The 14,424-nt window shown below is 47.8% G+C and overlaps 1 protein-coding gene across 5 annotated transcripts in view; it reads right to left on the bottom strand.

Moving 5' to 3' along the window:
* cadps2 (Ca++-dependent secretion activator 2) overlaps positions 1 to 14,424 on the bottom strand; it is a 136,801-nt gene that overhangs the window by 72,397 nt on the left and 49,980 nt on the right. For all 5 annotated transcript variants that reach the window (XM_083917255.1, XM_083917254.1, XM_083917252.1 and 2 more), the window contains exon 11: positions 8,001 to 8,188. In XM_083917255.1, the coding sequence (XP_083773381.1) occupies positions 8,001 to 8,188 (188 nt within the window). The remainder of the gene's footprint in view (positions 1 to 8,000; positions 8,189 to 14,424) is intronic.

Raw genomic sequence — 14,424 nt, forward strand, 5'->3', positions numbered from 1 at the left:
CTGCGGGCGTACTCACACTGTGCCTCCGTCCCGTGCCCCGTGCTTTAGGGTCCTTGTCCCCCCCTCCAGGCCCGTTTGTACTCACACTACCTGGGCCTCGGAGAATGCTTCTTGCTGCCTATACGTCATCACGCCGTAACACGTCACACGCATTGATGACGTCATGGCGATGCATGGCTTTGTTTCCAGATCTTTCCGTAGACCTCAGAGTTTTTGTGCGTCTTGTCGACTGTTTTTGAATCTTTTCATCGACCAAATCTGCAGTAAACACTCCACCTCCGCATCACACCAACGTGAACCTTTCACCGCCATTGTTTGAAATGTCCGCGCATGGTCCCTCCTTCTTTTTTCTATGTCCCAACAGGCGCACAGGAAATGACCTCAGAACCACCGTAGGCCTCATGCTCGTACACGTGCGCACGCTCGTGCTCGTACACGTGCAAACGTGCTTTACTAAAGCCCACCTCTCCCAAACGGGCCGTGGACGGCAAGCGTGCCGCTCCTAGACGCCGTACGGTTGCACTCACACTGGTCAAAGGAACCAGACTTTAGCCGTGAAACGTGTTTGGGCGCGGTACGGAGGCACAGTGTGAGTGCGCCCTTAGACGCCTACAAAAGTCACATGATCGAAATGCATTTGTCCGTGGTTATTGGACGTACACCTGTCGTCTTTAGGTGGTCAACACGATGAACCTGAGCAGTCAGCACATTATAATTCACCTACTTCTTCATCATGACTTAAAAATATGGATTCATTTAAAATCCACACGCTTATGTCGGATTAAACGCCATATTGCCCGTCAGTAAGGTTGCACTTGAACGCACCGTCTCAGCAGACTTTCCTTTTTTCCTGCTGCGTTTCTGTGAAAACCTCAAAAAAAAGGAGCTGAAGCAAAGAAATCACGGGAACGTCTGAAGGTGCTTTGTGCGTCGGAAGCCGAGTTATTTCTCTCCGAGCGTCACAAAGAGCTCATCAAGAGCTTTCAAACGACACGCGTCACTCACACCCTCCGCTTCCTCTCAATCGAATTACGGCGGAAGACAAATGGGACGGGGAGCGGGTTGGCACGGAGCCAGACGCAAAACGCAGCGAGCGTGTTAAAAAAAACACACACAACACGGGTGTGCGGTGTGTGGTGTGTGGTGCGGCCGCTCTCCTCGCTGTGCCATTAAATCCAGTCAGATGTGTGTTCATGCTTGGGCTGACAGGGCGGAGTGGGGAGCGATGCGACAGCTTGTCGGGGTTCAGACACATTGTTGCTGCTAAATGAAGCGAGCGCGGTGAAGACGAGGCTGCTGTCAGCGCCGCTCCGGAGCTGGAGGACGAGGAGGAGGAGGAGGAGGAGGAGGAGGGGTCCGCAGGCTCAGGTTTGTGTGTTTACAGTCGATGTGGCTCAAGTGTAAACGATAAGATCCACCGAACACTCGGGCTGTGTGGTTCTGATGTCAGTGGAAGAGAGTCGTCACAAGTCGAGCTTGCAGGGCGGCGTGGCAGGGCGACCGGGGGGGTGGACGCCACTTCACCTTAAGAGGTGTGGAAAGGAGATGAAGCTGAGTGGCAGGTGATCATGTGTGTCACCTAACTCTTTCTCCATCACCTCTCTGGAGACGAGGGGGGGGGGGGGTGTGTGAAGGGTTGGGGGAGGTAAAAGCTCCTGTCACATCCTGTAGTCGGCGTGGGGGGGGGGGGGGGGGGGGGATAGCACGGCGAGGAGGAGATCAGACGTGACAGGTGAGAAGGGAGGCGAGCGGACCCTCCGGGCTCTGGTAATGCTCCTTTAACCCCGATCCCAGTTCAAACGCACCCGTCTCATCACACACACGGACCAGTACAGGAGGATTCAAAGTGTCACACACACACACACACAGACACACACACCCATACGGACCAGTACAGGAGGATTCAAAGTGTCACACACACACACACACACACACACACACACACACACACACACACACACACACACACACACACACACACACACACACACACACACACACACACACACACACACACACACACACACACACACACACACACACACACACACACACACACACACACACACACACAGACCAATACAGGAGGATTCAGTGTCACAGCAGCCTTCGCCTGCGGACACTTAATTGTTCCGTCACATCCTGCAGCACAAAATATTTCATGACACACACACACACACACACGCACACACACACACACACACACACGCACGCACGCAGGCACACAGTTTACATCCAAGTGGAAAGACTTTAATAAAAGGTATTAGGTGTATGTTTTGGCAAAACATGGGTCTTTCACACACATCTTCAGTGTAATTTAATGTGTATATTAAATGCTCCTGTGTGCAAAGTTTTACATGTATTAAAAGTTTTTATCACCGGTGTGTGAACGGGTTGTTACGCAACTTAAGAATTGAGAGCGTCACCGACTTTCACGGCCTGTGGACCGACGTCTCTGTAAAAGACGCAGGACTACGGGACGTTTTGCTCCAGAGTCCCTCGCCTCTCTTCAGCTCGAATGAAGCTGCACACACAGGTCGTGTGAGCGTGTGATGAGTCCACACATGTTGTTCTTCTGTTGGACAGTCTGCAGCGGCGGCCCGGAGACGGACGTACGGTTCAGGGCGGCCCGGGATCAGACCCTCGACGCTGGGCTTTGGTCCAGCTGAGGGTCTGCGCGCTGCGGAGTGTGTGTAGCGGGTGTAGCTCTGTGTTTAGCTGCTACAACAAAACCCTTTTCCCCCGGTGCTGATAAAAAAAACACACTGACGTGGAATATATTGTGCTGTTAGCGGCTAATGTTAGCTACTGTTAGCTTGCTTCTAATGCAGAGGAACCGCTAGCTAGCCGATGTAGCAGCATACTGTCTTGAGTGGATAAGGTCGGCTGATTCATCCAGACGCCCGGGGCTGATCTGGCCGGCTCGCCGCTCGCAGATGACTTTAACAGCTAACGTCGAGAAGCAACGCCGGATCCACCCAAAGGCTCATTTCTGCTCCCATTTCCTGTGTAAATAGAGACGTACGATATCCAGGTTCTAATCCTCACCGCCCTCGTGCTTTCATGCGTCCTCTACGTTGGAATGGACGTTGGCAAAACATCCTCTAGAGGGCGTCGCTCAGATTCAAAAGTTACTCCAATAACGTTTGACAACAACAAACATGGCGACGACGGAGGAGATAACCATCCTGCGTCTGTTGAGAAGGAGGCAAATGGCGGCAGCGTTGTAGACAGCGATGGTCTGTGAGACACTAAAGACACTAAACTCGGCATGTTGGTTTGACAGAAACTGACGACCAACGTCTCTTTCAGTGTTTCAGGACGTCCGTCGGGGCTTCGATGACTCGCTCGCTCCTGATATTCACGCCACTTTTTTGTGTGCGGTGCCCGACACTGCCCCCAGTGGTCCGTAGAGGTAGTAGGTTTTTAGGTTAGCTTCTTTATCGTCCCCAAGGGGAAAACCGGAAGTCAGTTTGCATCCGCAAGCTCGCACATTACGCGCAATAATACCGGCGAAACGTACGCAGAGCACGGACAGAGGGTTCCGCATAAATGAGCCTTAAGCTGTCTGTGTCTCGGCTGCGCCGCATGAATCGCCCATCGCTTCCTTTGTGGCGTTAGCTGACGGAACGATCTGCAAACAGGAAGCTAGCGTTACTGTAAACATGATTTCAGTGTAAGTGCATAATTAAAAGTTCTTTTGTTTTTCATTTAAAGCATTTGTGAAAAATGGACATACTTGTTCCCACGGGCACGATAAAGGATGCATCTCTCCTTTACAGATAAGTATTTTGATATGCATAATGATAAAAGGCACTTTTAACCTTGCGGAGCCCGTAACCATGGTATCAACATAAACACCACAAGGTCAAGGTCTTCTTTGATGGTAGACCGCAACATAAAGTGCTCCGCCTGGTCACATGGCTCCCTCAGATGACTGCCAGAGGTTAAAAGTCTCTTGAGCAGAACCTTGACATCACCTGCGGGACGCTTTTCACATACGGGAAAAATATTTACTTCTTCAATCAAGGTCCAACGCGCCTCTGTGCGTCGGAAGAGTTTTCTTAAGAAAAGCACAGTCTGGTACGCTGAATATATCGCCTTGAAGTCTTATTAGTCGAGTACTCTCCTGTTGATCATTTGTGGCGTCTCTCTTTGTCCTCTCTGCCGCCCGACTTAGTTTTCTCTTCGAGCAGCCCTCCAGGGGAAACTTGAGTTCTGTAATTACGGGGGTTTTTTTTCCGCCTCCGAGCCTGCCAGCCTTCCGCAAACCTCTTTTTCCCCATCCACACCCACTCAGGCAGCTCCGGGAACCCTGAATGGGCATCAATTATTCAAATTAGATCTCCAACTGACAAAAAGCCAATTGCAGTAACCACCTCCCCGCCAACCCCCCCCCCCCCCCCCCCTTATATCTAGTTATTTACTGGAGAAGCTAATCATTATGCTTTCTAATTGACTAAATGAGTCGACAAAGAGAGAAAGCACAGATATCAGTAATTACCAGCCGGGGAGTCAAGCGGGGGGCTGCTGGGAGTGAAGTGGAGGACTGCTGGAGCGACGCTGACACCAACAAGTGGCTGCAAAGACCGCTGCTCATATCTGAACGGAGGCCCGGAGGTGACCGAGACATTACGGAGACAACTTAGCCGAATTAGCTCTCCGAAGGTCCTGTTTGCAGTGTAGCCGCGGGCGCACAGACGACCCTCACCGGACGACGACGACGCTGAAGGAAAACCTCACAACACGATGCTTCTGCGGTTCCAAGAAGCTTCTGTCTTCGATGATTTCTAAGCAGATCTGTGCGCGTTTATTCACGGCGGACGTCAGACGACGATACCCTCGGAAAGGGTTCGGTCATCAGTTCTGTGGAGGGCCTAAAGCAGGGGTGTCAAAGTGATCCAGTAAAGGGGGGCGCTGTGGCTGCAGGTTTTCATTCCAACCAAGCAAAAACACACCTGACTCGACTTACTCACTCACCTGAACTGTCTTCACACAGTTGATTTGTTGGACCAGGTGTGTTTTTATTATCCACACAATAAAAAAATGCAAACAGACAAAGAAAAGAGGTAGAACGCGGCAAATTCTCCACCGTTAAAGGTTATGCAGAATCTGTCTGAATGGATAGATAGATAGATAACTTTATTTATCCCCGAGGGGAAATGAGGTCATCGTAGCAGCGGTACAAAACAATCAGAAATACTAAAAATAAGATAAAATACCAAATAAACTTTCTTTCTTTCCCATTGCTTTCCACCCGACCCAGGGGGCGGCAGGAGCTCAGTCCATAGGTGACTTGGCTGGGAACCGGAGGGTCGCTGGTTTGAGTCCCTGCGTGGACCATGAATGGAGCGTGGAGGCACCGAACCCCCAACTGCTCGGGGCGCCGGTCACTGGCAGTCCCCTCGCTCTGACATCTCTCCTTAATTGCATGTATATAGGTGCTGTCTGTGCATGTGTGTGTATTTCAGGCCTGTGTGAGTGAAAATTGAATTTCCCCATTGCGGGACGAATAAAGGAATTCTTCTTCTTCGTCTTCTTCTTCTTTTTGAGACAGAATGAAGTAAGTCGTCCTTTTCAAAAGACGGAAGTGTTTGACAGCACAGCACTGAAGCCAGCACATTGTGATGGCCTTTATACTTGCTGCCAGCAAAATCTCTAAGAGGTAGACACCATCTTGAGAGAGAGGGATGAATTGTTTTATATCATCATTGCTGTCGATCTTTAAAACAAACACTGGGGCCGGACTCTGCACAAAGTGTATTTACGGCCTCTGCGATTAACTCAATGTGGGTTTGGACGGCACTCTGCAGTCCAGACTTCACCATGAGGACGTGCCACGAACGGAGTCTGGGAGTGTGTGGACATTTGGTGTGTGTGTGTGTGTGTGTGTGTGTGTGTGTGTGTGTGTGTGTGTGTGGGGCTGAAAAAGAGCGTCTGTGCTCTGTGACGATGTACAGAATAAATGGAAAGGTCGATTTACAGTCTGTTCGCAGAGCTGCTTTATAAGTCCAGTAATTACACATAAAATAAAGAGAAAAGATGGATGAAATAAAGAGAAATAAAATACAACAACAGTGAAATAAAGTGAATGTGACTCTAGCAGCAGAGTAGATTAAGTATAAAGCCTGTGAATGTTCTCATGTGTCCAGGTCGTCGTTCTCCTCAAAGCAGTTTCAGTCAAAAGCAACTGGACTTGGTTATTTGTCTAGGAAGACGTTTCACCTCTCATCCAAGAGGCTTCATCAGTTCATGTACGCATCTGACCAGGACCAGGACCAGGACCAGGACCAGGCTGGGACTGGACCAGGACCAGGACCAGGCTGGGACTGGACCAGGACCAGGCTGGGACTGGACCAGGACCAGGACCTGGCTGGGACTGGACCAACTAACTGGTGTGAGATCCAGGTATTAAACATTCAAATTCTTCTTTAAAGCCCACTGAAGGTGTATTTTCACTTCTTTAGACTCTTTAACGTTGGTGCTGCTGCACCGGCGAATCACTCTGGGATAGGTGTAAAAAAAAGGCTGGGCGTGTCCTTAAACCAATCACAATCTTTTCGGGGTGGAGCTTTATGGAAGGCGCCCTTGCAGAATAGCTAGCAGATATAAAGGATAGTGGAGCGGTACATCCTGTGAACTGGACTTTTACTCGTTGAGCGTGATGCTATTCCTGACCACTCCCCTGGAGTTAGCATCGCCCTGGTTCCCCTCCACACAAAGTACACAATACTTTTTCGTTGGATTCTGGATTATTGCCGAAAAACAAACTCTGGGGCGAACAAAAGTTTGACGACACCTGTTCAGCGAGATGCTCTTCGCAAATGAACATACCTGTTATGATTTTGAAGCGTAAATGTAATCTACAGAAGTAAAACGCTAACGTCAGGCTGTCACCGAACTCCACCGCCCACTGGCTTCTAACTGATTTCTTTTGTACACCGCGGTGACACTTTTAGTTTCCTTTAGCGACTTGTTAGCAACCAACTTTTTTAAGACACGCACAAGCTTCAAAGTTCACTAGTGTTGTATTGACTGACATATTTTATGTAATAGAGCGAAACCAAGCTCTAACCAAAAATCCATTGCCTTCAAAATAAGGGTACAGAAAAATTGTTTGAGTCCTTCTGGGTTTTAGGACTCATTCCTGCAGCTAGCTAGCTAGCTAGCTAGGTCGCCCCTGATGATGCTCCAGGATGTTTAAAGTGTGATTCGAGCGTAAAATCATCCCATGGTGTAGTTTTCATTCTTCAAATAAGCCATTGAGACAGTTTTCTTTTGTATATAAACAATTACGGTGTTATTTTGAGCAAATTTAATGGTTAAAAAAGCCGTTTTAATGCCTTCACCGCACTGCCCCGAGCTAATCAGTGTTAGCCACGTCTGGCTGTTAGCGACTGTCCAGGGATATCCGGGCCGCGGCGCCAATGCTTCTTGCTTATACGTCATCTGTATTTATTTAGCCAAGAGTTGATTGGTTATACTACACTGTATTTTTATACCTCCCTTGTGTTTTTTAAGCTGCTGGAAACTTCATTTCCTTGGGGGGAGTTCATCCCAAAGGATCAATAAAGGGAAATCTGAGTCTTTCACCCCTCTGAGATTCAGTTTGTCCGACTGTTTTCCGAACATTTCATCCGAGCAAATCTGCAGTGAACACTCCACCTCAATCAAACTCTCGCATGTAAACAGACATCAAGACCAGAGACCAAGACAATGCTCGCGCTCCTGCTCGTACACGTGCACACGCTCGCACATGTGCATCTAAGCCCACCTCTCTCAACCGCTGTCGGCAAGCGTGCCGTGCCTAGGCGCGGTACAGTTGTACTCACGCTGGTCAAACAAAATAGGCTTTAGCCTCCTTATTTAAATGTGTGGAGTCACTACGGTGAGCGGTAAGGACAAAATCCCTCACCCCTTTCCCAGACACAAAAATGACCAACGAGCTCCGCTGTGGTTCCTTGGGTTAATTCTAAGGAGTCAGTGTCAGGCAGGCGTACCGGTTTCCGTGGACGTGCGAGGCGCAGAAGGCGTAGCTGTAGTGCAGCAGCGTGGGGTCGACCAGCGCGTTGTTCTCGGAGTAATCCATCAGGTCCTTCAGGTAGCTCAGGTGGCGGTGGCAGCCTCGGACACCGTACCGAGCGCAGTACTCGTCCAGGACGAACACCTGACCGGGACTGAACCAACCCTGAAGACAGAAACAAACAAAACAGCAAAAATCTTTAGTGATGTGCGAATGTGAGATTTCGTTACGATCATTTTTCACGATTATTAATCAGCTCATTCATTAATTGGCACATTTAAAACACCAGTCTTTGTTTTAATGCTTCTATTCACACATTATTTATGATTCAGCTTCAAAATGATCCGTGCAGCAGAGTTAGGGCTCAAGTCTGGTTCCTTTGACCAGTGTGAGTGCTGCCGTACTGCGTCTAGGAGCGGCACGCTTGCCGTTCACGGCCCGTTTGGGAGAGGTGGGCTTTAGTAAAGCACGTTTGCACGTGTACGAGCACGAGCGTGCGCACGTGTACGAGCACGAGGCCTACGGTGGTTCTGAGGTCATTTCCTGTGCGCCTGTTGGGACGTAGAAAAAAGAAGGAGGGACCATGCGCGGACATTTCAAACAATGGCGGTGAAAGGTTCACGTTGGTGTGATGCGGAGGTGGAGTGTTTACTGCAGATTTGGTCGATGAAAAGATTCAAAAACAGTCGACAAGACGCACAAAAACTCCGAGGTCTACGGAAAGATCTGGAAACAAAGCCACGCATCGCCATGACGTCATCAATGCGTGTGACGTGTTACGGCGTGATGACGTATAGGCAGCAAGAAGCATTCTCCGAGGCCCAGGTAGTGTGAGTACAAACGGGCCTGGAGGGGGGGGCAAGGACCCTAAAGCACGGGGCACGGGACGGAGGCACAGTGGGAGTGCGCCCTTAAGGAGCTCTTTTTGGGGATAAAGGCGGGAATCTCAGTTCCCTGACATAGGTAGCTGCTTTAATTCTGACTGTATTTTTTTTTTAATCTACATTTATTTTTTTTACCGAAACACCAAAGCAAACTCCTCGTGTGTGAAACGCAGCCGTCCTGAAACAACTCTTTGCTCGCGGCTCCCCGTTACCATGGGAGACGTAAACAGACTCGGACCAACGCGGGTCACCTTTCGGCTCCGCAAACGCAAAAAAAAAAATACTCAATACTTTACCACAATTAACAGACGGGTGTAAAGGTTAACCATTCAACTATTAATTCTCTGCTACAGTTAAAAAAACAACCCAGGGAGGTGCGGAGAGACTGAGATGTTCATTAGTTCATTCATCCTGCACGTAATCACTAAATTAGGCATGAAACTTACAACGCTAATTAAGATTCCTCACAGAAGGAACATTAGCAAATTAGCACCTCCACCGAGCTGCTGACACACACACACACACACACGCACACACACACACACACAGCCATGGCTTTCCGCCCGGCGACAGGCGACCCAGAAGAGGAGACAGGCTGCAAAGAAACAGGTTGTTTCTGTGCGACTTCATCTGCTGTTTGAAAGATGACATTTTAAATTGCAAAGTGAAGCTTCTTCTTTATTTTAATAAAACTGTTTTAGATTTTTTTTAAATAAATAAAATGTAAATGTCACAACATCATTACAACTCACATGACCAAAAATAGATGTAAAACAGCACAAAAAGATGCAAAATGACTAAAAATAGATGCAAAACCACCACAAAAAGATGCAAAATGACTAAAAATAGATGCAAAACCAGCACAAAAAGATGCAAAATGACTAAAAATAGATGCAAAACCAGCACAAAAAGATGCAAAATGACTAAAAATAGATGCAAAACCAGCGCCAAAAGATGCAAAATGACTAAAAAATAGATGCAAACCACCACAAAAGAAGCAAAATTACTAAAAATAGATGCAAAACCACCACAAAAAGATGCAAAATGTCTAAAAATAGATGCAAAACCACCACAAAAAGACGCAAAATGACTAAAAATAGATGCAAAACCACCACAAAAAGATGCGAAATGACTAAAAAAGATGCAAAACCACACAAAAAGATGCAAAATGACTAAAAAAAGATGCAAAACCACCACAAAAAGATGCAAAATGACTAAAAATAGATGCAAAACCACCACAAAAAGATGCAAAATGACTAAAAATGGATGCAAACCACCACAAAAAGATGCAAAATGACTAAAAATAGATGCAAAACCAGCACAAAAGATGCAAAATGACTAAAAATAGATGCAAAACCACCACAAAAAGATGCTAAATGACTAAAAATAGATGCAAAACCACCACAAAAAGATACAAAATGAGTAAAAATAGATGCCAAAACCACCACAAAAAGATGCAAATGACTAAAAATAGATGCAAACCAGCACAAAAAGATGCAAAATGACTGGAAACAAGATATCTCAATTCGTATGGAGTACAACTTTAAAGTAGACTTGACATATCTAGAAGAGGAGAAGGAGACTCAGGCCCCTGGTCTCCTGCATGTCGCAGTTTGTGGTTGGGAGCGTACGTTTTATTCTCAACTGTATTTTCTTTATAAAAGTAAAAAGGTTTCCACTCAATTCTGTCCCCAAAGTAAAGGTTTCATGTCTCTTCAGAGTAAAAGCCTCTCTCTCTCTCTGTGTGTGTGTGTGTGTGTAACTGCATTAAAGAAATTTAAGGACACTAAATGAGAGTATTTCTTATGTCGCTTCTTGCAGACATGCTGCTTTCTGTCGGGGTTAACTGGACCTGGCACATTCCTCCTCTGCAGGCCTTTTAGTGTCTCCCCTTTCCTCCTCCCTCCGCCTCCTTCCCTCCACTCCCGGTTTGTTTCTTTCTTCATTTTCTCTCTCCATCTGTGAGCTCGAGCTATTAATATCACACCACAGGGAGAGAGAGAGAGAGAGAGGGAGAGAGAGAGGGGCCTGTCGCCGGGCGTGAAGCGACAAGATGTTCCTCTGTGACAAACAGATGGCGAACTCCAGTCTCAGCGCTGACCGCTCAATTAGCCGCTAACGAGCCGACTGCCTCGTTAGTTCCGGCAGCAGTGGCTGCACGTCTCCGTGTCAGAGCGCCAGCACCCACCGCAGAGGACCGAGAAGAACCCCCCCCCCCCTCTCCCCTCCCAAAAAACAAGTGAAAGCGGCGTGTGGCTCTGAGGCAGCGAACACCTCGGGTCGATGCTCGTCACTTGACTACAGACGCCTGACAGGAAACTGCTCATGGGGGAATTGTCCAGTCTATGTAAATCATGAAGAAGTCACTGGGTGGTCTTTACCTACACTTTACCTCAGTGTGCTGACTTTAGTGGTGGTTTGGCTCTGTAAATAAAATTGAATTGGTTTCTCCAGCTGGCAGGAGGCCTCGGGGAAGACCCAGGACCAGGTGGAGAGATTAGATCTCCACACTGGCCTGGGAACGCCTCAGGATCCCCCAGTTAGAGCTGGTTAATGTGGCCCGGGAAAGGGAAGTTTGGGGTCCCCTGCTGGAGCTGCTGCCCCCGAGACCTGACCCCGGATAAGAGGCTGAAGATGAGATGAGAGCACTGTTGTAATATATTCAGTTAGACAAATATCGACCTGTATGGAGAAGATAATGTTTATTGTGAAGGGACCTTTATTGTGAAGGGGCGGGATGCGGGGTTAAGGCAGGTTGTTGTTGTTGGGGACGGGCCAAGATGGCGGACAAAGTTTGTGTTGAGCTGCAGTCAAAGTTTGTGTTCTTATCGTTTAACATAAATGACACGCACAGCACTACACGGTCTCGTTTCAGCAGCACGGAGGCAAAAATGTGTGAAAAATATCCGTGAAATCTCAAAAAAGCTTCTGCAAGTGAACAATGTTCAACTTCAGTTTGATGAAAACGTAAAATCTATATATATTTATGAGAAACTGGTTTTATTTTGAGGGCATCCATCACATCGTGCAGCTGGACGTTCATAAGTCATTCATTCATTCATTCATCTTCAGCCTCTTGTCCCTGTCGTGGGTCGCGGGGGGGCTGGAGCTGATCCCAGCTGACATCGGGCGTGAGGCGGGGTCCACCCTGGACAGGACGCCAGTCTATCACAGGACACATAGAGACGAACAGAGACAGACAACCATTCACACCTACGGGTGATTTAGAGTCATCAATGAACCCAACACCTGCACGTCTTTGGACTGTGGAGGAAACCGGGAGAACCCGGAGAAAAGCCACGCAGACACGGGGACAACATGCAAACTCCACACACAAGGGGCCTCAGCCGGGATTCAAACCGGGAACTCGCTGTGAGACGATAGTGCTGACACATAAGACTCATGTTCATAAGTCATCTGCAGAATAAACTCAGAAAACGCTTCATTCTGGTCAGAAATGATCATTTTCTTAAATGAAATAAAACAATCACCTAGTCATTAAACCTTTTTCTACCTCCAGCTTCTCCAACGTGAGGATTTAATCATCTTTATCCTTTTTTGACTCCTACGGAGACATCGTCCTGGAAACTGTAATTATGTGACAGTAATACATTAGTTATGGTTCTAATTTAAAACCATTTCTTCTGGTTTTCCTTCACAGGAAAGTTTGATATCTTCAACACAGACACTCCCACTGTGCCTCCGTCCCGTGCCCCGTGCTTTAGGGTCCTTGTCCCCCCCTCCAGGCCCGTTTGTACTCACACTACCTGGGCCTCGGAGAATGCTTCTTGCTGCCTATACGTCATCACGCCGTAACACGTCACACGCATTGATGACGTCATGGCGATGCGTGGCTTTGTTTCCAGATCTTTCCGTAGACCTCAGAGTTTTTTGTGCGTCTTGTCGACTGTTTTTGAATCTTTTCATCGACCAAATCTGCAGTAAACACTCCACCTCCGCATCACACCAACGTGAACCTTTCACCGCCATTGTTTTAAATGTCCACGCATGGCCCCTCCTTCTTTTTTCTACGTCCCAACAGGCGCACAGGAAATGACCTCAGAACCGCCGTAGGCCTCGTGCTTGTACACGTGCGCACGCTCGTGCTCGTACACGTGCAAAAGTGCTCTACAAAAGCCACCTCTTCCAAACGGCCGTGGACGGCCCGCCGGCCGCAGCTATGCGTGGAGCGGTTGCACTCACACTGGTCAAACGAACTAGGCTTGACCCGAAAAATCTGTTTTGGCCCGGTGCAGAAGGACAGTGTGAGTGCGCCCTTAAATTCTTCTATTAGCACATTTAACGGGTCCTTAATAAAAAAAGGCTGATATAACTTTATTAGATTTAGTTAAAATCCTTAAACTTAAAAAAACTCTGCTTAAATAATTGCTGCTCTTTCATCAACAGCAGATGATTAAATCAAATATTGGTAAAATTGTCTTTTTCCCTCCCTCTCTTCTTCTTCTGCTGCGTTTTCCTCATTAGCACAAATGTAAGTGACTCAGCGGGACGCTTCACATTAAGAGGAGCGGCAGCCTGAGCCGTGTGGACGCATGCATCTGAGTCATTAGAGCAGAGTCTATAAATGTTGTGCTCTCTCGTCCGCGCAGAAGTAAAAAAGGTGCAGACAAAGAAGAGTTTGGAGGCCGACAGGAAACCAAAGTGGGTCAGAGTTACGTCACAGTTTGGCCTCCGTGATCCCGTGACCCTTTTCTTCTGCTTTATTAGCCAGAGGTTGGTGGTGGTTGTTGGGGGGGGGGGGGGGGGGGGGGTCCTGGGACGGAGGCAAGCTGCTGATGATCGAACTCGTCAGCTGACCACCAAGACTCATCCAATCATTCTCTCCTCTCTCTGTAGATTCTCCTTCTTTTCTTTTTCCCTGTTTCTGTTTGTGGCTGTTTGCACACGGCTCTGCAGTCTCACGCCCTTTTCTGGGGAGTGTCGGGGGCGTTTACCTGATAATTACAATAATCATATAGTCTGCACTTTCAGCCGAGGGGGAAATGCAGCAGTTTAAGAAAACGTCATTAATCTGACGCAAAGAGGACCCGTCACGCTTTTCTGTCTTTTCTGACCCATAAATATAGTTTTAATGTTTTATATCCATGTTAAATTAAACCAAAGTGTCAAATACTGAAGCACTGCCGGCCGTCTCGGTTGCCTGTGCTCAGCTAGCGTGTCGCTCGCTATCAGAGCTTTCTTTGAATGTCCTGAATTTGTCTCCGTAGAAGAATCCTGACTTCCCCTTTGGTCACGCTGCTGCACACAGACTCAAACTGTGAGCTCTGAGTTCGGACACTTTTATGCTTTGTTGGTGTTTATTTTGGAGGTTAACCTGTTAAAGCTAACGTTAGCATGTTGGCGGGGGGTACTGCATGGGCGCTGCAGCAAGGGACAATATGAGAAATATGTGTTTTTTAAGATGGAAGCACGTAAACCTACTGTAGCTGATCCAAAATACAAATATGACCCTGAAAACTAGGCCTAAGTGCGCACTGACACTGTCCTTCTGCACCG

This window comes from Echiichthys vipera (assembly GCF_963691815.1).
Source record: "Echiichthys vipera genome assembly, chromosome: 7".
Classification (NCBI taxonomy): domain Eukaryota; kingdom Metazoa; phylum Chordata; class Actinopteri; order Perciformes; family Trachinidae; genus Echiichthys; species Echiichthys vipera.